General features: G+C 47.8%; 1 protein-coding gene across 1 annotated transcript in view; it reads left to right on the top strand.

Moving 5' to 3' along the window:
- Nucleotides 1–1,670, top strand: part of LOC140912510 (NACHT, LRR and PYD domains-containing protein 12) — a 181,261-nt gene extending 179,591 nt beyond the window's left edge. The window contains exon 12 of the mRNA XM_073346997.1: nucleotides 1,337–1,670. Coding sequence (XP_073203098.1) covers nucleotides 1,337–1,463 — 127 coding nt within the window. The 3' untranslated portion in view covers nucleotides 1,464–1,670. The remainder of the gene's footprint in view (nucleotides 1–1,336) is intronic.
- Nucleotides 1,671–23,532: the final 21,862 nt, after the last annotated feature.

Here is a 23,532-nt window from a genome sequence, read left to right as displayed (position 1 = left end):
GGGCGGAGGGGTGCTGGGCATTGAGGGAGCTGGGGGGGTGCTGAGCAGTGGGAGGCTTGTGGGGGATGCTGGACACTGGGGGGTTGTGGGAGGTGTGGGAGGTCTGTGTGTGTTGTGTTGAGTCGCTGAGCAGTTGGGAATCTGTAGGAGGCAATGGGCAATTGTGGTGGGGCTGTGCGGGGGCGGGGCGGGCACTGGGCAGTGGGGGTGTGCAGAGTGCTGGGCAGTTGTGGTGGGGGGGTCTGTGGAGGCATCTCTGGGTGTGGAGGGGGATGCTGAAGATGCTGTGCCTAGGGGTATGTAAGTTGTAAATCCGGCCCTGTCTGTTAGAGTTCTTAATTTGCATTACACACAGCTTCTTTCTTGTTTGATGAGTTACTTCCTTACAGAGGCATATTCAATGCAAATGTTTGCTATTCCATTAGAACAGGGTACAGATAAGTGAAAACAATGCATGCTACATCCCACCAGATTTTCATGAAGTTTAAATACTAAACACATTCTTATACATTTACATCTACTTTGAACGATACTAAAATACCAGTCAGCTGGTCTGGCTTCCAGCTATGAGTTTGTCAGTTCTTAGCTGATGCTTACGGCCTTGGCCAGAGCTTGCCCTTGGTTTATCAGCATCACAAGCACCATGCTCTGAACTGGAGCACTGGCTCTTGCTCTACCAACCTGGCTGCAGACAGACAAACCCCATTCTCCTGAACTGGCTGTAACAGTAAAGTGAAATGTTCCTGTCTTCCTGCAGCCAGGGTGGAGTTTGAGCTCCCACCTGATTTCAGCAGTGTCAGGCCAAATCTGCAGCCCCACAACAGCTGCTAAGAATTCTACTCCTTCAAGAACGGTGTTACTGAAGCCTGTGAGGAGGGGGTGTGAGGAGCACATGAGAGCTGAGATAATGCTTCTTCCATGGATTCTGTGAGCTGGATTTTGCAGCCCCTGCTCCCTGTGGGCACTGGGTAGCCCCACAGTGATCAATGGGCCTGTCTGTGTCAGTCAGTGCTCACCGCCCTGAACAAGGGCTGCATATTCCAGCCCTTTCTGTGCAAAAAGGACATTGCTGTCCCTGCTCAGAGCTCACAGTGTCAGTGTGTGCTGAGGGGTGCGGAGCAGAGGCCAGGCTACAGACAGCACAGCATTTCTCTTCCCCCCCACCCACCCACCCCACAAGGGAAAGGCACCTGCTGGCAGTCAGCTCAGCAGGCAAAGCAGTGACAGTGACACAGATCCTGTGGGTGCAGCGCTGGGCTTCATAGGGGCTGTGGTGCAGATGTTGTGTCTGCAGAGAGAATTAACACGTCCTTTTCCTTCCCTGTTTTCCCCACAGCTTGACGAAAGGGTATTTAAGTGAAGAAATGCGGGCGGAGCTGGATGCTGTGAAAGACACAAAACCTGACCTGGTCATAGAGTTACTGGACTGGTGGGCGGGAGCCACGGCACCAATGCAGCTCTGACCTGGCTGCCCTGCTGCTAGCTGAGGGAGCAGCTGTGGGAGCAGGAGAACACCTGCCCCTATTAAAATTAAATCCTGCCAGCTCCAGGGACTCCAGCAGCACGTCAACATCTGTGGCACGGGCTGGGTAGAGATTGTTCGGGCCAAGCCTCCTGCATGAAGGCAGGAGGCTTAGGAGTAGGAGCTGGGTTTGCTCTATTCTCACTGCAATGGGGTAGTTGTTTTGGGGGAGGAGTGGGAGGGGCAGGAGGGAGAAAGGGGATCAGGGCCGCGGAGTGGGAGAGATGTGGGATTATGAGATGGAGGAGTCTGGTAACCTCCCTTTTTCAGTCTGTCTGTGCATGGGGGAGACTCAAGAACTATCCTTGGGTCCGAAGGGGAACTGTCCTTCTCTTACAATGGTTCCTACTATTATGTGTATATTTACAAGGGGGTTGTAATTTTACACAACTCCACAGCTATTAAGTCGGCATTTTTCTGTATCCATCTCCAACAGAGGTTTATCCTGGATGTATATTTGTGTCAGTTTTGCTAGAGTTCAATAAAGATCATGTATCAAGAAATAATTCTGCACTTTTAGAATTTCTGCTAAATGCATAAGAATTTTCCCATTCTCCAGAGTGGGGACGTGGGAGTGGGGACGTCCTGAGGGATGTTTCACAGAGATTTTGTCATGGTCCCAGTTTCTTATCCATTCCAGTCAAGACTTTCAGAAGTGTGTGCTGGCAAAATGACAGTTTGGTTGGCTAAAAGGGGAGGGGGTTGTTTTTCACCCATTCTCTGGGTGCTCCTGGCTTTTTCCGAAAAGTGGTGAGGGTAACAGCAAAGGACCCGGACTATCCAGTTGGGAGGGGAGAACAAAGGCGCAGGGCAGAGAGATGGTTAAGGACAATGTGGCCGATCACCTGGTATTTTCAAAAGCCCTAACAGGCACCCCATGTGCCCAGACAGATGCTGCTGTTCTAGTTAAGCCTGGTGCATGACTGAGGAGGCACAAATGAACACACTCACCTCACAACCTGGCTCATATGGATACAACACACATGCAGGCCCCATTACACAACAATTGAGATACCCCCAAACACACAGAGTGTGTATTTGTTTGTGGGTTTGACCATGAGGGAGGAGGACTGAATTTTCCTTAGCTCTGAGCTAAGAAGTGTTAGAAGACTACTGCGTTTTGAAAGATGGTAGTTCATGCAGTGGACAGGGAATGATGTAATGTGGGAACCTCTTCACCAAATGAGTCCAAATTTGAACCACAAACTCTACCCTGGACCTTCTACTGGTCTAGCAATTTCCAGGCCTAGGTAATTACACAAGTGGACTTTAAAGCACTTTGAAAACTGAACTGTTCTTGACAACTGCAACAGAACCCCCCCTGTAATTGAAAAGTGGCCTCGGGGAGAGTCCTAAGCTAGTTCACACACTGTGAGTGTGGATGAAGATCCATTACACGCTGAGTGGCACCTCTGCAGCTTTCTCATACAGCACAGTCTTATCAAAAGAGTTGAAAACAGCGCAGAAGGGTGAGACGTTTTAGGGAGAGTTCCAGGGCTACTGGTGAAGTTATTGGACATAAAATCTGAGCCTCCAGTGCATGTGGAGGTGGATTTTCACAGGCTCTGTCTGCCTCCAGGTGCTTGGAGGGACAGCAATGCCTGCCTGAGGTGTGAACAGCAATAAGAGTGCAGAGAAGGTGTCACCCACCTGTTTTCAAATGCTCCTCATCTCTCATTGTTCTCTGGGGAATGTGTAGAGCATCTTATGTCTGCTTTTAACATGTTTCTGCTCTCTGAAGAAGTGTGAATTTGTTTCCCTCCATACCAAAGGCAACTTAGCTCAGCAGCCATCAACTGGATTTTTCAGTGTGTGAATTTGTAGTGATTGAAGCAGGCCCTGCAGCAGTTTATCCTGTTAAACCTGGATTGCTTGATATGGTAATTCCTCTGTTACAGGACTGGGATGGAGACAATATATTGCTGGGTCACAAGGGCCAAATTCTGCCCTCAGTTACATCTGTGTAGCTCCACTGACCATAGAGATTACGCCTGGACAAGACCCATGATCTTCCTGCCAGCACAGGGTTGTTCCTGTAGAAGCCAAAGGGGCCCGCCAGGAGGTAACTCAAAGTGGAATTTAGCCCTAACACACTGTGGGTGATTCTCCCCTGCACAGGCCCATGTCCAGACAGCTGCGTCTGAGCAAGGCTGGTGTGAAGATGGGTGTCCAGATCCCGCACCAGACATGAAGGGGTTAGGGATCTGCCATGAGTTCGAGGAGCCCTGCGCTGCCGCACCTGCCAGGCACGTCAGGACTGGAGGGAGGGTTCAAAGGGGAGAAGCCCGGCCCTGCAGGAGGTGGCTCAGGGAGGAGCACAAACCTCTAGTCCCCAGCTCCAGGGGAGACACCTGGCCGAGGACAGAGCCTGCTCCCATGACTGCGGATGGTCCAGGCACCCTGAGGGGAAGGTGAGTTGTGCTAGAAACAGTCGTCTCAGGACACTTTCTGGGGGCACCCAGAAGACATTGAGCGGGGCTGTGGCTGGCCAGAGGCTCCCTGAAGGAGTCACAGACATGTTGTTGTTGTAGTAATCGTTGATCCCTCGAGGTCGAGGATGACTCTTCCACGGTTTTATAAAAGTTTATCCTGTGAAAGAAGCCCGCGCGTGAGTAGTTTGATGTGGGGGAGCCATTGCACACGTCAGCCACACAAATCTTGGCAGAAGAGGCACCTGTGTCCGGTGGCAAGAAAGTCCAAGACAACCAGGGGTTTCTCCTCCATTGCAGCCTTCAGCTGCCTCTGCAGCCGCTGAGAGGTGATCCTGCTTTATCCTCCTGCTGTGTCATTGGGTCTTTGTAAGGCTGAAGGGACCTCAAGAGGTCATCCCGTCCTCTCCCCCACTGGGGCAGGGTTAAGGAGGGGAAGGCCCACAGCACATCTGGGACGGGCTGTTTGCGTTTCTTGGGGTTTTACCCTTCTCCGGGCCTAGAAGGGGTCAGCTCCAGTGGAACCAGCCGGAGAGGTGAGTTTCTGTCTCTCAGCCTGTTCTGCTGACAGCCTGGTGCCGGCTGACGAAGGGCTGGGTGAGCACATGGCCCCCTTGTATCCCACAGGGGACGCTGTGGAGGGACCACGCTCTGCACAGACAGGTGCATTTCCTGGTTTTTGGTGCTGTCACACTTTGCTCCTGCTTTGCTCTGAGCAGACAGTGAGCCCTCTTTGTCCAGCTGGGGCGACACTCTGGGGGTAGGGTATGGAAACGGTCACTCTACCTGGCGAGTTACGGGTGTTTGAACCCCATCTCCCATAACTGCCTATGGCTCCCAGAATGCCTTGCCTGATTTCTCATGATCCACTGCTGTGCCAAGACCTGTGGTATAAGTACCCAGAGGGCATCGAAACTGCAAAGACAGACCCAGTTCTCTGTGTGGATACAGGGTAAAGCTGCCCTGTGGTCAGACAGCGAGTGTGGAAGCACCGCACCATGGCAGCCTGCCCTGGCACCGTCACTGCAGCACTTCTGGGTGCTGCAAACCCTTTGGAGTTACGAAGCAGCAGCTCTTCCCTCCCTGCCTGCCCCTGTCAACCAGTGCTCTGGGTGCCCAACTGGGTGCCCCCTAACCGGAGAACAGCTGCTGTATGTCCTCCTGGGCTCCAGCAAGGACTCCCCATTGGGCTTGCCTGCCTTGTGCCTGATCAGACCTGCCCAATTCCCTCTGGTGTCTCCCTACCACCCCCTTGCTGGCCTGGCCTCTTCAGCTCCTCCTCATTCTCCTCATTCCTATCCTGCTGCATCAGCTCCCCTGCCTTCTGGAGCCCACACCCTGCTCCCTGCCCCAGGTGCACTGGCTCCCTGGCATCACCTCCCTCTGGGTCAGTATCTATATCCACACACCTGCATGTGCTGCTTGAAACATTTCCCCGTCCCTTCTCAGTGCTCACTCCATCCCCCTCCCCCACTTCCACTCCCAGCTGCCACTGATTTCCCTTCTCTCTGTGACGTTGTTCAGGAAGGAATAAATTCAAGTCTCTTGTGGGGTAAGGCTGTGAGCAGTGGCTGATTCCTCCTGCCAGCTCCTAGCTCACAGCAGGTGGGGACTCCAGCACTGACCTTTAATCACATGCCCTTTGTGTGGTAAGGGGCCCTGCGTGAGAACCCTGTGCTCAGGAAAGGCCTCTTCCTTATCAGGCAGGGAAAGATCTCGCTCCTGGTGCTGAGCAGTGCTGATCTTTCCAGGAAACCCCACCCCTTCTCTTCGCTCCTTGGGTTTATTATAAACAGCTCAGATTGTGGAATTTGATCCTTGTTTGCAAGAGGTGGAACAGAGAGACTCCGCCCTTTCTCCTGGTCTCCGTGGGGCCCAGCTCTTGTTCCCCAGCCTATTTACAGAGCTGGGAGCCCTCCCAGCCTCTGTTCTCTAAACCCATCACACCCCTCCACTGCTAAAGACCTCAGACCAAGACTCTCTGGTCTGGCCAAGCTGCACTTGGTGCAGGGACAGAGTTTAGGGGAGAGGGTGGAAGGCTCACACGTGGCTGTCAGCTCCCTGTGTGTTCCCCTCACGCTGGAGCCTGGCGTGACTTAGAGAACCTGCAGCGCTGCTCTAGGTTGTGCCCGGCTGCCTGTGACCCCAGTGGGATGTTCCAGCAGCCAGGGATTGCCAGGGTCAGCTGAACTCCAGCCTCCCCGCCTTTCCCCTGCTCTCACCCCCTGCACCAGGGACCAGCAGTGGGGTGAATAGGAGCCATGGTGCCAGCTCTCGGGCACCTGGGGATTCTCCAGTGCAGGGGAATCCTCAGGAAGTCGGCTGAGTGGCTCTATAGCCTCTTCGCATCAGTGGAGCAGCGTAAAGGGGCCACAGCTGGATCGAGAACCTGGGCCTTGCTCTTCTATTAAGAGCTGTGCTGTTTTCCCATCCATTGCACATGGAGAGCCAGAGACCATTCACCTCTGCAGTCCCATCTACACTAGACAATTGCATCACTGCCATTTGCAGCAGCGGGATTCAGTTGGTGTAAGCTGCAGCCATGCAATGCGTCGGCACGAGCCAGCCAGGGTCTGGTGCAGCAGGGCGGTGTGTCCGCACCGCACTCCCTGCTGCAGCTGGGCTGTGTGATTGCTGGGTCTTTTGCTCCTTAGACAACAAACATAATGGGAAGCAACCACAAGGGCCCAGTGGGCTCCAAATAATCATGTTTGCTAACTGGATACAGCATGCGAGGCCTGGCTGCACACGCACTGCAGGGTTCTGAAACAAAGACAGTTAGGGCCACTGGCTGGCTCATAAACTATTTAAAGGGATACTGCCTGTGATGGGTTGGATCATAGAAACCCCCTTGGGAGCTGCCACCCGATGTGTCAAGGCTACTTCTGCTCCTGCTTCCCTGCCTTAGCAGCTTAGCACTTCAGTGCCCTGCCTGGTTTGAGCCAGGCCCGCTAGCCTGCTGCAAACCCAGACCCAGGTCTGAACCACATCCCCTAACAGCTGCAGGCTTAACTGAAAGCCAGGTAAGAAGTGTTCCTGCCTTTGACACTCAGATTCCCAACTCCCAATGGGGTCTAAACGCTAAATAAAGCTGTTTTATTCACACCAATAATAGGTGTGAGTCCAGCAATCACTCACACCTTTTGCAGTTACCATCCTTTGTTCCAGTTCCTTTCAGGTATCTTTGGGGGTGGAAAGGCTTCCTCTTTAGCCAGCTGAAGACAAAATAGAGGGGTCTCCCAGGGGTTTAAATAGACTTTCTCTTGTGGGTGGAGACTCTCTCCTTTCTCCTATGCAAAGTCCAGCTCCAAGATGAAGTTCTGGAGTCACCTGGGCAAGTCACATAGAATCATAGAATATCAGGGTTGGAAGGGACCTCAGGAGGTCATCTAGTCCAACCCCCTGCTCAAAGCAGGCCTGATCCCAAATTAAATCATCCCAGCCAGGGCTTTGTCAAGCCTGACCTTAAAAACTTCTAAGGAAGGAGATTCCACCACCTCCCTAGGGAACCCATTCCAGTGTTTCACCAACCTCCTAGTGAAAAAGTTTTTCCTAATATCCAACCTAAATCTCCCCCACTGCAACTTAAGACCATTACTCCTTGTTCTGTTATCTGGTACCACTGAGAACAGTCTAGAGCCATCCTCTTTGGAACACCCTTTCAGGTAGTTGAAAGCATCTATCAAATCCCCCCTCATTTTTCTCTTCCATAGACTAAACATCCCCAGTTCCCTCAGCCTCTCCTCATAAGTCATGTGTTCCAGTCCCCTAATCATTTTTGTTGCCCTCCGCTGGACTCTTTCCAATTTTTCCACATCCTTCTTGTAGTGTGGGGCCCAAAACTGGACACAGTACTCCAGATGAGGCCTCACCAGTGTCGAATAGAGGGGAACCATCACGTCCCTCGATCTGCTGGCAATGCCCATACTTATACATCCCAAAATGCCATTGGTCTTTTTGGCGACAAGGGCACACTGTTGACTCATATCCAGCTTCTCATCCACTGTAACCCCTAGGTCCTTTTCTGCAGAACTGCTGCCGAGCCATTCAGTCCCTAGTCTGTAGCGGTGCACTGGATTCTTCCGTCCTAAGTGCAGGACTCTGCACTTGTCCTTGTTGAACCTCACCAGATTTCTTTTGGCCCAATCCTCCAATTTGTCTAGGTTCCTCTGTATCCTATCCCTACCCTCCAGCGTATCTTCCTCTCCTCCCAGTTTAGTGTCATCTGCAAACTTGCTGAGGGTGCAATCCACACCATCCTCCAGATCATTTATGAAGATATTGAACAAAACCGGCCCCAGAACCGACCCTTGGGGAACTCCACTTGATACCAGCTGCCAACTAGACATGGAGCCATTGATCACTACCCGTTGAGCCCGACAATTTAGCCAGCTTTCTATCCACCTTATAGTCCATTCATCCAGCCCATACTTCTTTAACTTGCTGGCAAGAATACTGTGGGAGACCATGTCAAAAGCTTTGCTAAAGTCAAGGAACAACACGTCCACTGCTTTCCCTTCATCCACAGAGCCATTTATCTCGTCATAGAAGGCAATTAGATTAGTCAGGCATGACTTGTCCTTGGTGAATCCATGCTGACTGTTCCTGATCACTTTCCTCTCCCCTAAGTTCTTCAGAATTGATTCCTTGAGGACCTGCTCCATGATTTTTCCAGGGACTGAGGTGAGGCTGACTGGCCTGTAGAATCATAGAATCACAGAATATCAGGGTTGGAAGGGACCCCAGAAGGTCATCTAGTCCAACCCCCTGCTCGAAGCAGGACCAATTCCCAGTTAAATCATCCCAGCCAGGGCTTTGTCAAGCCTGACCTTAAAAACCTCTAAGGAAGGAGATTCTACCACCTCCCTAGGTAACACATTCCAGTGTTTCACCACCCTCTTAGTGAAAACGTTTTTCCTAATATCCAGTCTAAACCTCCCCCACTGCAACTTGAGACCATTACTCCTCGTTCTGTCATCTGCTACCATTGAGAACAGTCTAGAGCCATCCTCTTTGGAACCCCCTTTCAGGTAGTTGAAAGCAGCTATCAAATCCCCCCTCATTCTTCTCTTCTGCAGGCTAAACAATCCCAGCTCCCTCAGCCTCTCCTCATAACTCATGTGTTCCAGTCCCCTAATCATTTTTGTTGCCCTTCGCTGGACTCTCTCCAATTTATCCACATCCTTCTTGTAGTGTGGGGCCCAAAACTGGATCTGTTCCCGGCAAAGGTATGACACAGACAGACAAAAGCCTTCCCCACCCCCGCCTCCAGATTTGAAAGTATTGTGTTCCCTCATTGGTCATTTTGGGTCAGGTGCCACCTGTAGTTCCCAGGATCCTCATTCTTCCCTTTTTTAAAGATTGGCACTACATTAGCCTTTTTCCAGTCATCCAGGACCTCCCCCGATCGCCATGAGTTTTCAAAGATAATGGCCAATGGCTCTGCAATCACATCCGCTAACTCCTTTAGCACTCTTGGATGCAGCGCATCCAGCCCCATGGACTTGTGCACGTCCAGCTTTTCTAAATAGTCCCGAACCACTTCTTTCTCCACAGAGGGCTGGTCACCTCCTCCCCATGCTGTGCTGCCCAGTGCAGTAGTCTGGGAGCTGACCTTGTTCGTGAAGACAGAGGCAAAAGAAGAATAGAGTACATTAGCTTTTTCCACATCCTCTGTCACAAGGTTGCCTCCCTCATTCAGTAAGGGGCCCACACTTTCCTTGACTTTCTTCTTGTTGCTAACATAACAATGTCCGTGCATGACTCACAGTTTTTACCAGACAGCAGTCATGGGTCACATGCTACCTTGGACGTCCTCAAGTAGATTTCTTATGTGGATTGGAGCCTCCCAAGATTCATTGTCCTTTAAGTGTTTCTTGATTAGGTACTTAATTTGCACATTCCTTTCCCCAGGAACTGACCAAATGCTCTACTAAGGTTATTTAGAAATCAAGCCAGTACACAGCCAATATTCATAACTTCAAATATAAAAATGATACATGCATACAGATAGGATTAATAGATTCAGTAGATCATAACCTTTACATAGATATGTTACATGGCATATGTATCTGTCATAAATATAAAGGGAAGGGTAACCACCTTTCTGTATACAGTTCTATAAAATCCCTCCTGGCCAGAGGAAAAATCCTTTCACCTGTAAACGGTTAGAAGCTCAGGTAACCTCGGTGGCACCTGACCCAAAATGACCAATGAGGGAACACAATACTTTCAAATCTGGAGGCGGGGGGGAGAAGGCTTTTGTCTGTCTGTGTGATACCTTTGCCGGGAACAGATCAAGGATGCAAGCCCTCCAACTCCTGTAAAGTTAGTAAGTAATCTAGCTAGAAACTGCATTAGGTTTTTCTTTGTTTTGGCTTTTAAATTCGCTGTGCTGGAGGGAATGTGTATTCCTGTTTTTGGGTCTTTTTGTAACTTAAGGTTTTGCCTAGAGGGATTCTCTATGTTTTCAATCTGACTGCCTGTGAGATTATCTTTCATTCTAATCTTACAGAGTGTTTCTTTTATCTTTGTGTGGTTCTTCTAATAAAGTTCTGTTTTTTAAGAATCTGATTGGGTTTTTAGAGTTCTAAGAAACCCAAAGCTGGTCTGTTCTCAACTTGTTTATTCTCAAGCCTCCCCAGGAAAGGGGGTGTAGGGCTTGTGGGGATTGCTGGGGGAAGAGGAACTCCAAGTGGTCCTTTTCCCTCGTTCTTTGTTAAATCGCTTGGTGGTGGCAGCATTCCTAGCCCAAGGACAAATAGAGGTTTGTGCCTTGGGGAAGTTTTTAACCTAAGCTGGTAGAAATAAGCTTAGGGGGTCTTTCATGCAGGTCCACACATCTGTACCCCAGAGTTCAGAGTGGGGAAGGAACCCTGACAGTAGCATAGAACATATTCCAGTTATGTCATATATATTCATAAGCATATTTCCATAAAGCCTTATGGGGTTACTGTCACACTGCCCAGTTCCCAGACACTACAGTTACACTTTGGGTGACTATCCTAGAGTTCCCAACACAGCTCCTGGAAGGCCTGCTGGAGAGGTGCCTTAATGAGATGTGGAGAAGCTCTTCCTTCCCCCACGCCTCCTGAAATGCGCAGAAAGGAGACTGCTACTGTGCATCCTCTCAAGTTCCCAGGGCCCTTGAGTCTGGCCAATCTCAGCACAGTTCAACTGGCCCTCTTCCCGCCCCAATGGACTCAGCGTGCTCTCTCTGTTCCCAGCCCAGGAGCCCCCTCCTTCCAGCCACTCATCCTATACCATCTTCCCCAACAGCCGCTCCTCCATCCTTTGTCTTTGGTCCCAGGTAAAGAGACCACTTGGGCCTCTTCTCCTCTTTTTTGTCCTTTGTTCCCCCACTGGCTGGAACCGGCTGGTCAGGTCACCAGGGTCTTCTCTCCTCAGCCCATTGTCCTCCCACTGGCCAGATCCAGCTGACTTCCAAGCTGTGGAGGCACCAGTTGCTAGGATACCCAATCTCCAAGCCATTGTCCGGGATCCCAACTCCTAGGCAAGGTCACCCCGGTCCTCTGCAACAACAAACCCCTTCTCCCACCACCTCATTAAACACACAGCATGCAGGGGAAACTGAGACACACACAGTGTTCATGCAACACACTGAGAAACTTCCCCACTTCTTCAGTCACAGATGCTCAGCCATCACTGCCAGAACAAAAAGGTTTATTAGTCAGCAGGAACACAGTATAGGAATTCCTTGGTTAGCACAGAGAGGTGGTCATTGGTTGCTAGGTACCAAAGTCTCACTGATTGTGGTTGCCATTGTCCTCACAGATTCCCCATTGATATGGGATCTACTTCAGTCAGTCCTCTTCCAATTACTCATTCAAGTTTCAGACAGGTCTGTGGTATTCACGCCTATGTCTCTTAGCCCGCCCTGAGAGCAAACTGTCCTTTTTCACCCACTGGTAAGAATGTAACACATCATGGAAACTAAGACACACATAAGGGTCATAAAAATATTAGAGAAAATCCCACTTTTTCACAGCTGGTTGATAGGTTCCCAGTTGATGAGTGATTTTTCGTTGTGGACTCTGTCATAATGAGCACTGCTCTCTCTTTCTTGTGACTATGACCTGAATAAATGCAATGTTTCTTTTCTTGCTCGAAGTGCTTCTTTATCTGCACCTGGCAGTCTCCTCTCACTGATGCCCAGAATTTCAGGTCTATAGTTGTCCATCTCCCTCATGATCTGCAAGATCTTTGATGTTTGGGACATTGTTCTCATGCTCCAGTAACCAAATGTGAAGTGTTTCCTTACTGCCAGCATCAAACGTCCCATTTTTACTGGAGTGGCAGCCGGGTTCCATTTCTATACCCAGTAGGGTTTTTACAAGGGTGAGTAGCTAGTCTTGATCTCAACCCTTCCCATTTTATCCAGGCTTTGGACCAGTAGCCACATCAAGGTGCAGCAGACGGGGTTAAGGGTGAACAATCAGACAACAGACTGGTGCAACGTGGATGTGTGACAGGTCGGATCACAGAGACCCCCTTGGGACTGCCACCTGATGTGCTGAGACTACCTCTGCCCCTGTTTCCCCTGCCAGCTTGGGACTCCAGTGCACCTGCCTGGTTTGAGCCAGACGCGCCAGCCTGCTGCAAACCGTGTCCCAGGGCTGAACCACATCCCTCAACATCTGCAGACTTAACTGAAAACAGCTTAAGATGGGTTCCTGTCTCCCACTCTCAGATGCCCAGCTCCCAATGGAGTCCAAACCCCAAATCAATCTGTTTTACCCTGTATAAAGCTTATACAGGGTAAACTCATACATTTTTCGCCCTCTATAACACTGATAGAGAGAGCTCCACAGCTGTTCTCCCGCCCCCCCCCCGGTATTAATACATACTCTGGGTTAGTTAATAAGTAAAAAGTGATTTTATTAAATACAAAAAAGTAGGATTTAAGTGGTTCCAAGTAATAGCAGACAGAACAAAGTGAATTGCCAAGCAAAATAAAACAAAACACGCAAGTCTAAACCTAATACTGTAAAAAAGTGATTACAGATGCAATCTCACCCTCAGAGATGTTCTGGTAAGCTTCTTTTAGAGACTAGCCTCCTTCTAGTCTGGGTTCAGCAATCACTCACACCCCTGTGGCTACTGTCATTTGTTCCAGTTTCTTTCAGGTAGTCTCTCCACCCCCAAAGGATATCTCTTGAGCCAGCTGAAGACAAAATGGAGGGGTCTCCATTTTTTTGACTCACTTGTGGACTTTTGTCTCCTGCCCCCAGAAAATCACCAACCGCCACTACCTTACCTTTCCTCTTGGGAGTGGTGGCCACGATCCTCCCAGCCTTGGGGGTACAGAGCTGCTCCTCTTCCACATTTTGGGGGTGATTCCTCATCCCTCATTGCCAGGACAGCGTAATGGTTCTTCATCACTATTGTCAGTGGGTTGGGAGCAGGGGTGGAGCACTGCCTGCTGCCAAAAGTAACCAGCAGCCAATGTCCTCCCTCTGACTGAGTTGTATCCTCCTCCTCAAGTGGTGTGACATCAATCCTTTCTAGGTTGATAGCTTCTTCAGCCTTGGAGGTCTCCTTATGAATACTTTTCTCGTACATGGATGCTCCTCAGCCTAAACACCTCCTCCTGTAGCTCTCCCACCTGCTTCCTGAGAGATTTTACTAGCAGCCACATTTCACGCTGGACGGTCTCCCCAGCTTTGCTTTCTATGAAAGGTGTTTCTGGGGCAGGCCTGACCCTTGCACTGTGTCAGGGTCAGGTGCAGCCTCACTGCCGAGTCCCTGTCCCGGGGTGGGGAGAGGCTACAGGGTGATCTCCCACCTTCATGCAACCAGTGGCCTGTGCTCCCCACTGCCATGCTGGAACCTCCATATTTATTCATTGACAAATAAAATTTACAGAATTTTAAAATATTGTGTGCAGCTTTTTAATTTTTTTGATGAAAAATCCCCTCAGGAATATGGGTTGCCGTGCAGCTGTGATGGTGGGACTGTGAAGAGGGTGGTGGGCAGTGGGGAGGGGGGTGCTGTGCAGTTGTGGTGGGAGGCTTCCGGGGGAGGTCTCTGGGAGGGGTGTGGGCTGGGCATAGAGATCTGTGGTGGAGGTCTCTGGGTGAGGGGGTGCTGGGCACAAGGGTGGGGCACTGGGCAGGGGGGCAGTGTGCTGCAGGCCCACCCCCAGGGGAAGGGGCATGCTGGCGGCGCAGGGCTGGGCAGGTCAGTGTGCGTCTGGCAGCTGCAAGTTTGTAAACAGGGCCCTCCTGCTGGGCTGCGTGGAGCAGGACTGCTCCTGCCATACCATGCCTCATTGCACCCAGCCCGCCCGTCGCTCTGGAGACTGACCATCCTGCCCCCCTGCACCTTGCCCCATTGCTCCATGGGGCCCCACAAATGCGTTTGGCGCCGGGCCCACAAAAAGTCAATCCAGCCCTGCTGAGAAGAGACGGAGATGAAAAGTTTAGGGGAGGCTCTAAACGTCCTTGTTCTGTCCAAATAAAAGGATACTACCCTGCATGCATCGAGAGTATGCCCAAAACCACATGCCAATACTTTTGAATTGACAATGAAGAAGGGGGATAAGTGAATAGGTTCATTGGTGTAGAAAGGTGAGTGGACTTTGGGGAGAAATTTGGGATGAGTTCGAAGGGTGACTTTGTCCTTAAAAAATATAGTGTACGGTGGGTCAGTCATGAGTGCCCCAATTTCCCCTACATGTCTAGTGGAGGTGATGGCAACTAAAAATGCACTTTTCATAGATAAATGTAGGAGGCAACACATTGCCAGGGGCTCAAAAGGTTGGTGCGTCAAACAAGTGAGGACCAAATGTAAGTCCCAGGGCTGAGTGGGTGGTCTAATATCTGGCTATAGAACTTGTAGACCCATAGGGAATCTCTTTGTAATGGGATGTTGTCATGAACATACAGCTAAGGGTAGCATAAAATCCCTCCTTTACCTGTAAAGGGCTAAGAAGCTCAGATAACCTGGTTAGTACCTGACCAAAAGGACCAATAAGGGGAGAAGATACTTTCAAATCTGTGTGGGAAGGGTTATGTTTTGTGTTCCTTTGTTCTCTCCAGGGTCAGCAAGGAACCAGGGCAGGGAAAATACATCTCCCTAAGCCATACTTGAACTAAGTATCTAATATTACAGAAATAGTAAGTAATAGCAAGGAAATGTGTTAGATTACCTTTTGTTTTTCAACTTGTGAATTTTCCCTTTGCTAGACGGAGGTTTATCCCTGTGTTTTTTTCTCTGTAATGTTGAAACTAAAGCTAGAGGGGGTTCCTCTGTGTTTTTGAATCTTTTGTTATTCTGTAAAGTATTTACCATCCTGATTTTACAGAGGTGATTCTTTTATCTTTACTTTAAATAAAATTCTTCTTTTAAGAACCTAATTGATTTTTCATTGTTCTTAAGATCCAAGGGTTTGAGTCTGTGTTCACCTGTAGAATTGGTGAGGATATTATTCTCAAGCCTTCCCCAGGAAAGGGGGTGTAGCGGCTTGGGGGGAATATTTTGGGGAAATAGGACTCCAAGTGGTCCTTTTCCCTGATTCTTTGTCTAAATCACTTGATGGTGGCAGCATACTGTTCAAGGACATGGTGGAGCTTGTGCCTTGGGAAAGTTTTTAACCTAAGCTGGTAAAAATAAGCTTAGGGGGTCTTTCATGCTGGTTCCCACATCTGTATCCCAGAGTTCAGAGTGGGGAAGGAACCTTGACAGACGTGCAAAAACAGAGGTGTCACCGTCTTAAGGTGAAGAGCAGTGATTACTGCCAGATGGACCTTTATGGAGCGGAGGGAGAGGCCGGATAGTTTAAGGTGTAAGAGACAGTCAAGTATTAGAGGGAGAGGTGTGGAAGCAGGAGGGGTTTGTCTAGTAGAACACCAGTGAGAGAACCTGGTCCATTGATGAAGGTGAGTGGTGCGTGTTGAGTGCATTCTGCTGTGTAAAAGTCCTCTTTGTACTTGGTCAGAGCAATCTAGCTCCTCAGTAGAGAACCACTGAGGAGCCATGCTTTGAGGTGAAGCATCGGTAAGTTGGGAACCACTGAGGAGCCATGCTTTGAGGTGAAGCATCGGTAAGTTGGGGTGGTGTATTTGAGCCCCACATTGTGATTTAACAGGTTTGGAGTGGGTGGAAGTAGAATTCGGGGGCAGACTGACATCCTGGTGATGAATGAGTACCATGGTTGTCTGGGCCATGTAGGGGCTATCAGTATGACCCTGGCTCTGTCCATTTGTATTTTTTGTACTACTCTGTGAAGCAGAGGTATCAGTGTGTAAGATCATATTGTTTATTTCCCATTCGTGCTCCAGAGGAAAAGATCTGCTGAGCTCGTCTGTGGTGGTGTTTAGTGCTCCAGGTAGGTAGGATGCTGAAATCTGGATGTTGTGTTGAAGGCACCAGTTCCAAAACTTCATGGCCTCATAGACTCATAGATACTAAGGTGAGAAGTGACCATTATGATCATCTAGTCTGACCTCCTGCACAATGCAAGCCACAAAATCTCACCCACCCACTCCTGCGAAAAACCTCATCTATGTCTGAGTTACTGAAGTCCTCAAATCGTGGTTTAAAGACTTCAAGGAGCAGAGAATCCTCCAGCAAGTGACCCGTGCCCTATGCTACAGAGGAAGGCAAAAAACCTCCAGGGCCTCTTCCAATCTGCCCTGGAGGAAAATTCCTTCCTGACCCCAAATATGGTGATCAGCTAAACCCTGAGCATATGGGCAAGATTCACCAGCCAGATACTACAGAAAATTCTTTCCTGGGTAACTCAGATCCCACCCCATCACAGACCATTAGGCCTATTTACCATGAATATTTACAGATCAATTAATTACCAAAATCATGTTATCCCACTATACCATCTCCTCCTCATAAACTTATTGAGTTTAATCTTAAAGCCAGACAGGTCTTTTGCCCCCACTGCTTCCCTTGGAAGGCTGTTCCAAAACTTCACTCCTCTGATGGTTAGAAACCTTCATCTAATTTCAAGTCTAAACTTCCTGGTGGCCAATTTATATCCATTTGTTCTTGTGTCCACATTGGTACTGAGCTTAAATAATTCCTCTCCCTCTCCAGTATTTATCCCTCTGATATAGTTATAAAGAGCAATCATATCTCCCCTCAACCTTCTTTTAGTTAGGCTAAACAAGCCAAGCTCCTTGAGTCTCCTTTCATAAGACAAGTTTTCCATTCCTCAGATCATCCTAGTAGCCCTTCTCTGTACCTGTTCCAGTTTGAATTCATCCTTCTTAAACATGGGAGACCAGAACTGCACACAGTATTCCAAGTGAGGTCTCACCAGTGCCTTGTATAATGGTACTAAAATCTTCTTATCCCTACTGGAAATACTTCTCCTGATGTATCCCAAGACCACATTAATTTTTTTCACGGCCATATCACATTGGTGGCTCATAGTCATCCTGCGGTCAACCAATACTCCAAGGTCCTTCTCCTCCTCTGTTACTTCTAACTGATGCGTCCCTAGCTTATAACTAAAATTCTTGTTATTAATCCCTAAATGCATAACCTTACACTTCTCACTATTAAATTTCATCCTATTACTATTACTCCAGTTTACAAGGTCATCCAGATCCTCCTGTATGATATCCCAGTCCTTCTCTAAATTGGCAATACCTCCCAGCTTTGTATCATCCGCAAACTTTATTAGCACACTCCCACTTTTTGTGCCGAGGTCAGTAATAAAAAGATTAAATAAGATTGGTCCCCAAACTGATCCTTGAGGAACTCCACTGGTAATCTCCCTCCAGCCTGACAGTTCACCTTTCAGTAGGACCCGTTGCAGTCTCCACTTTAACCAATTCCTTATCCACCTTTCAATGTTCATATTGATCCCCATCTTTTCCAATTTAACTAATAATTCCCCATGTGGCACGGTATCAAATGCCTTACTGAAATCTAGGTAAATTAGATCCACTGTGTTTCCTTTGTCTAAAAAATCTGTTACTTTCTCAAAGAAGGAGATCAGGTTGGTTTGGCATGATCTACCTTTTGTAAAACCATGTTGTATTTTGTCCCATTTACCACTGACTTCAATGTCCTTAACTACTTTCTCCTTCAAAATTTTTTCTAAGACCTTGCATACTACAGATGTCAAACTAACAGGCCTGTAGTTACCCAGATCACTTTTTTTCCCCTTCTTAAAAATAGGAACTATGTTAGCAATTCTCCAGTCATACGGTACAACCCCTGAGTTTACAGATTCATTAAAAATTCTTGCTAATGGGCTTGCAATTTCATGTGCCAATTCCTTTAATATTCTTGGATGAAGATTATCTGGGCCCCCTGATTTATTCCCATTAAGCTGTTTGAGTTTTGCTTCTACCTCAGATATGGTAATATCTACCTCCATATCCTCATTCCCATTTGTCATGCTACCATTGTCCCTACGATCCTCTTTAGCCTTATTAAAGACTGAGGCAAAGTATTTGTTTAGATATTGAGCCATGCCTAGATTATCCTTAACCTCCACTCCATCCTCAGTGTTTAGCGGTCCCACTTCTTCTTTCTTTGTTTTCTTCTTATTTATATGGTTTTACCTTTTACTATTGGTTTTAATTCCCTTTGCAAGGTCCAACTCTACTTGACTTTTAGCCTGTCTCACTTTATCCCTACATGTTCTGACCTCAATAAGGTAGCTTTCCTTGCTGATCCCTCTCATCTTCCACTCCCTGTATGCTTTCCGTTTTTTCTTAATTACCTCTCTGAGATGCTTGCTCATCCAGCTTGGTCTACAACTCCTGTCTATGAATTTTTTCCCCTTTCTCGGGATGCAGGCTTCCAATAGCTTCTGCAGCTTTCATTTAAAGTAATCCCAGGCCTCCTCCACCTTTAGATCCATAAATTCTTCAGTCCAATCCACTTCCCTAACTAATTTCCTTAATTTTTGAAAGTCAGCCCTTTTGAAATCAAAAACCCTAGTTGCAGATTTATTTTTGTTAATCCTTCCGTTCAGTTAGAACTGAATTAGCTCATGATCACTTGAACCAAGATTATCCCCTACAACCATTTCTTCTATGAGGTCCTCACTACTCACCAAAACCAAATCTAAAATGGCATCCCCTCTTGTCAGTTTAGCAACTACTTGATGAAGGAATCCATCAGCTATCGCATCTAGGAAAATCTGAGCCCTTTTATTATTACTAGCACTTGTCCTCCAGTCTATATCTGGGAAGTTAAAGTCTCCCATGATTAAAAAGGGCTGTCATAAATATAAAGGGAAGGGTAAACCCCTTTAAAATCCCTCCTGGCCAGAGGAAAAATCTTCTCACCTGTAAAGGGTTAAGAAGCTAAAGGTAACCTCGCTGGCACCTGACCAAAATGACCAATGAGGAGACAACATACTTTCAAAAGCTGGGAGGAGGGAGAGAAACAAAGGGTCTGTGTCTGTCGGTATGCTGCTTTTGCTGGGGATAGACCAGGAATTGGGTCTTAGAACTTTAGTAAGTAATCTAGCTAGGTATGTGTTAGATTATGATTTCTTTAAATGGCTGAGAAAAGAATTGTGCTGAATAGAATGACTATTTCTGTCTGTGTGTCTTTTTTGTAACTTAAGGTTTTGCCTAGAGGGATTCTCTATGTTTTGAATCTAATTACCCTGTAAGGTATCTACCATCCTGATTTTACAGGGGTGATTCCTTTACTTTTATTTACTTCTATTTCTATTAAAAGTCTTCTTGTAAGAAAACTGAATGCATTTTCATTGTTCTCAGATCCAAGGGTTTGGGTCTGTGGTCACCTATGCAAATTGGTGAGGATTTTTACCAAACCTTTCCCAGGAAGTGGGGTGCAAGGGTTGGGAGGATTTTGGGGGGAAAGACGTGTCCGAACTATGTTTCCCAGTAAACCCAGTTAGAGTTTGGTGGTGGCAGTGGATATTCCAAGGACAAAGGATAAAATTAATTTGTACCTTGGGGAAGTTTTAACCTAAGCTGGTAAAAGTAAGCTTAGGAGGTTTTCATGCAGGTCCCCACATCTGTACCTTAGAGTTCAGAGCGGGGGAGGAACCTTGACAAGGGCTCTATCCATATCCAAATTAGATCCCGGCGGTCTATAGCACACCCCAAGCACTATCCCAGGGGAGGCTCTAATAGTTTTCTTCCCCAATGTAATTTTTGCCCAGACAGACTCTGTCTTATCCATTCTATCGCTTCTTATTTCTTTACATTCTACCTCATCATTGATATACAGTGCTACTCCCCCACCTTTACCTTTATTTCGGTCTTTCCTAAACAGCACAGACCCTTCAATACCCGTAGCCCAGTCATGACGACTATTCCGCCATGTTTCTGTTCTCCCCATAATATCTGGTTTCACTTCCTGCACCAGTAGCTCTAGTTCCTCCATTTTGTTACCGAGGCTCCTCGCATTGGTGTAGAAACATCTTAATTTTTGCTGTTTGGCCTCACTCACATTCTGTACCCGATTAGGCATGGACATTCTACAGCCAGTATAACCTATTAGACTGGTATCCACACCGCCCTTCCTCCTTATATACATTCTCCTACCCACAGCTGCATCCTTTCTTAATTTGTTTTCTTCCCTCTCAATGTTAAAATCCGGCCTGGAGATTACCTGGACATCTCCCAACCATCTCCCCCAAATTCCAAGTTTAAAGCTCTCTTAATCAGTTGTGCCAGCCTCCATCCTAGAAGTCTATTTCCTTCCCTACTCAGATGAAGTCCATCCCAAAAGAACAGTCCTCTGTCCATGAATGCCTCCCAATGGCCATACATCCCAAAGCCCTCCTTATAGCACCACTGCCTGAGTCATCTGTTGATAGTCATAATCTTGTCACACCTTTGTTGCCCTTCTCTAGGAACAGGCAGAATCCCATTAAAGATCACCTGCGCCTCGATTTCCTTAAGCGTCTTCCCCAGCCTAGCATAGTCTCCCTTTAATACTTTCCAGTGAGAATCTAGCCGTATCATTTGTTCCCACATGAAGGATAATTAGGGGATTCTTTCCTGCTCCCTTTAGGATCCTTTTCAACCTCAGTTCTACATCCCGTATCTTAGCACCTGGAAGACAGCACACCCTTCTATTCTCTGGATCAGCTCTGGTTACAGGCCTGTCTATTCTTCTCAGTAAAGAGTCCCCGATCACATAGATCTGCCTTTTCCTGTGCAGAGTGAGTGGGATCGAGCTCCCACCTAGTCTGTTTATATAAAACATACAGGTTTCAGAGTAACAGCCGTGTTAGTCATGCCCCTCTGCCATGTACATTGGTCAAACTGGACAGTCTCTACGTAAAAGAATAAATGGACACAAATCAGATGTCAAGAATTATAACATTCATAAACCAGTCGGAGAACACTTCAATCTCTCTGGTCACGCGATTACAGACATGAAAGTTGCGATATTACAACAAAAAAACTTCAAAACCAGACTCCAGCGAGAGACTGTTGAAATTCATTTGCAAATTGGATACAATTAACTTAGGCTTGAATAGAGACTGGGAGTGGCTAAGTCATTATGCAAGGTAACCTATTTCCCCTTGTTTTTTCCTACCTACTATGAAATTGCAAGCAGCTATATGGCCGAGAAGTTGAAGATGGTCCCAGGCACTGACCTGCAGACTGGTCTGCAATTTGATAACTAGGTCTTTTATGATGCTGAGTCTGTCGAGTGGGAGGGAGGCGAGTGTGGTTGTCGTATTGAGTTGAGCTCCTACAAACTGAAGTTGTTGAGTAGAAGTCAAAGTGGATTTGTTTGTGTTTATTTGAAGGCCGAGAGTCCAGAAGCAGTTGATGGTAATCTGTGTGGCATGGAGGGCCTTCTGTAGAGAGTGCGACTTGAGCAGGCAATCATCCAGGTGAGGAAAAATGATCACACCTTTTTCCCTGAGATGTGCCGTTACCACCGCAAGAATCTTGGAGAAGACGTGGGGTGCTGTTGAGAGACTGAAAGGTAAAACCCTGTATTGGTAATGATTCAGACCTAGAGCAAATCTGAGAAAATTTCTGTGAGCAGAGTGTATAGTAATATGAAAATGCACGTCTTGCCGGCTGAGGGATGAAAGCCAATCTCCCTGCTCCAGTGCTGGAATGATGGTGGTGAGGGTCACCATTTTGAATTTCTGCCTTTTGAGGAACTTGTTGAGCTGCTTGAGGTTGAGAATGGGTTGCCATCCCCCGCTTTTCTTTTCTGTCAGAAAGTAGTGGGAGTAAAACCCCTTTCCCCTGTGCTGAACAGGCACCAGTTTCAGTGCTCCTGTTTGTAGAAGATGTTGCACCTCTTGGTGGAGCAAATGGCGGTGATGGGGTCCCTGAATAGGGATGGGATGGGGAGGTGGGTAGGGGGTATGGCCAGGAAGAGGATGGTGTAACCTGATCTAATAACCTCCAGGGCCCATCTGTCCATAGTAATGGCCCTCCAATTGTGGTAGAATGGGAAGAAACGGTGACCAAAGGGTGGAATAGATATTGGCAGTACTGGAGTAGGTGGGAGATCTTCTATGCCCTTGACCAAACCTTCAGGTTTGCTTGTTAGGCTGAGGAGGCTAAGACTTCGTCAATGGAGGGGGGCGTTATTGTTGAGAGCTGGGTTTCTGGCATTGGGGTTGCTGCTGGTCCTAAGGCTGTTGATGCTGTTGAGTATAAGCTGGGTATCACAGCCTTTGGTATGGCTGATATCTGTATTTTCTTTGTCTAGGGACTGGTGTGTGGATGCCAAGGGAGCATAGCCCTGGAATCCTTCCTGGTGTGCAACACCTCATTGGTCTTAGTGGCGAAGAGTTTCTCACCATCAAATGGAAGGTCTTCCATGGTGGTTTGTATCTCACATGGGAAGGACTATGAATTGAACCAGGATTCACAGTGCATAACAACCACCATAATGGTGGATCTGGCGGTGGTATCCACAGCATCGAGGGCATCCTGCAGTGCCGTGTGGGAAATTATTTGTCCTTTAGATATTACTGCCTTAAACTGTTAGTCTTTTCCCCTCTGGAATGTCATTAATAAAAATCAGTGAATTTGCTATAATTTCTGTGGTTGTATTTGGATAATAATGCCACATAGTTCGCCACCCTGAATTGCAGTGTAGAGGCCAAATAGGTCCAATCTTTTGCTATCCTTATCGGAGGGAGTTGAATGGAAATACTGTTGTTTGTTTTTCTGATGGACTGCTTCCACCACCAGCGAATTTGGGGCTGGATGTGTGAAGAGAAACGCTGAACTCTTGGAGGGAACATAGTATTTCCAATCATCCTTCTTGCAGGTAGGAAGGATGGTGACCAGGGTTTGCCAGATAGTCTTGGCCAGGTCCATAATAGCCCCACTGATTGGGAGGACAATCTTGGAGGAAGCCGCCAATTGCAAGATATTGGACAGTTCATGTTGGTTCTCCAATACCTCTTCTAGAGTGATCTTGAGCTCATTGTCCCCCACTTAAATAGGTCTTGGAAATGGGTGAAATTGTCGGCTGTGGTAGGTGGCAGCAGCATTATTGCCTCATTGAGTGAAGAAGACAAATTTGTGTTGTCTGGAGAGGTGGCCGGTGGCACCTCCTCTGTGTGTGCTGGTGCAGGTTCCTCATGTGCCTCTGTGACGGAAGGAAGCTAAGGTT

Source organism: Lepidochelys kempii, chromosome 6, assembly GCF_965140285.1.
Source record: "Lepidochelys kempii isolate rLepKem1 chromosome 6, rLepKem1.hap1, whole genome shotgun sequence".
In the NCBI taxonomy this organism is placed as follows: Eukaryota; Metazoa; Chordata; order Testudines; family Cheloniidae; genus Lepidochelys; species Lepidochelys kempii.
This window is presented reverse-complemented; position numbering and strand designations above follow the sequence as displayed.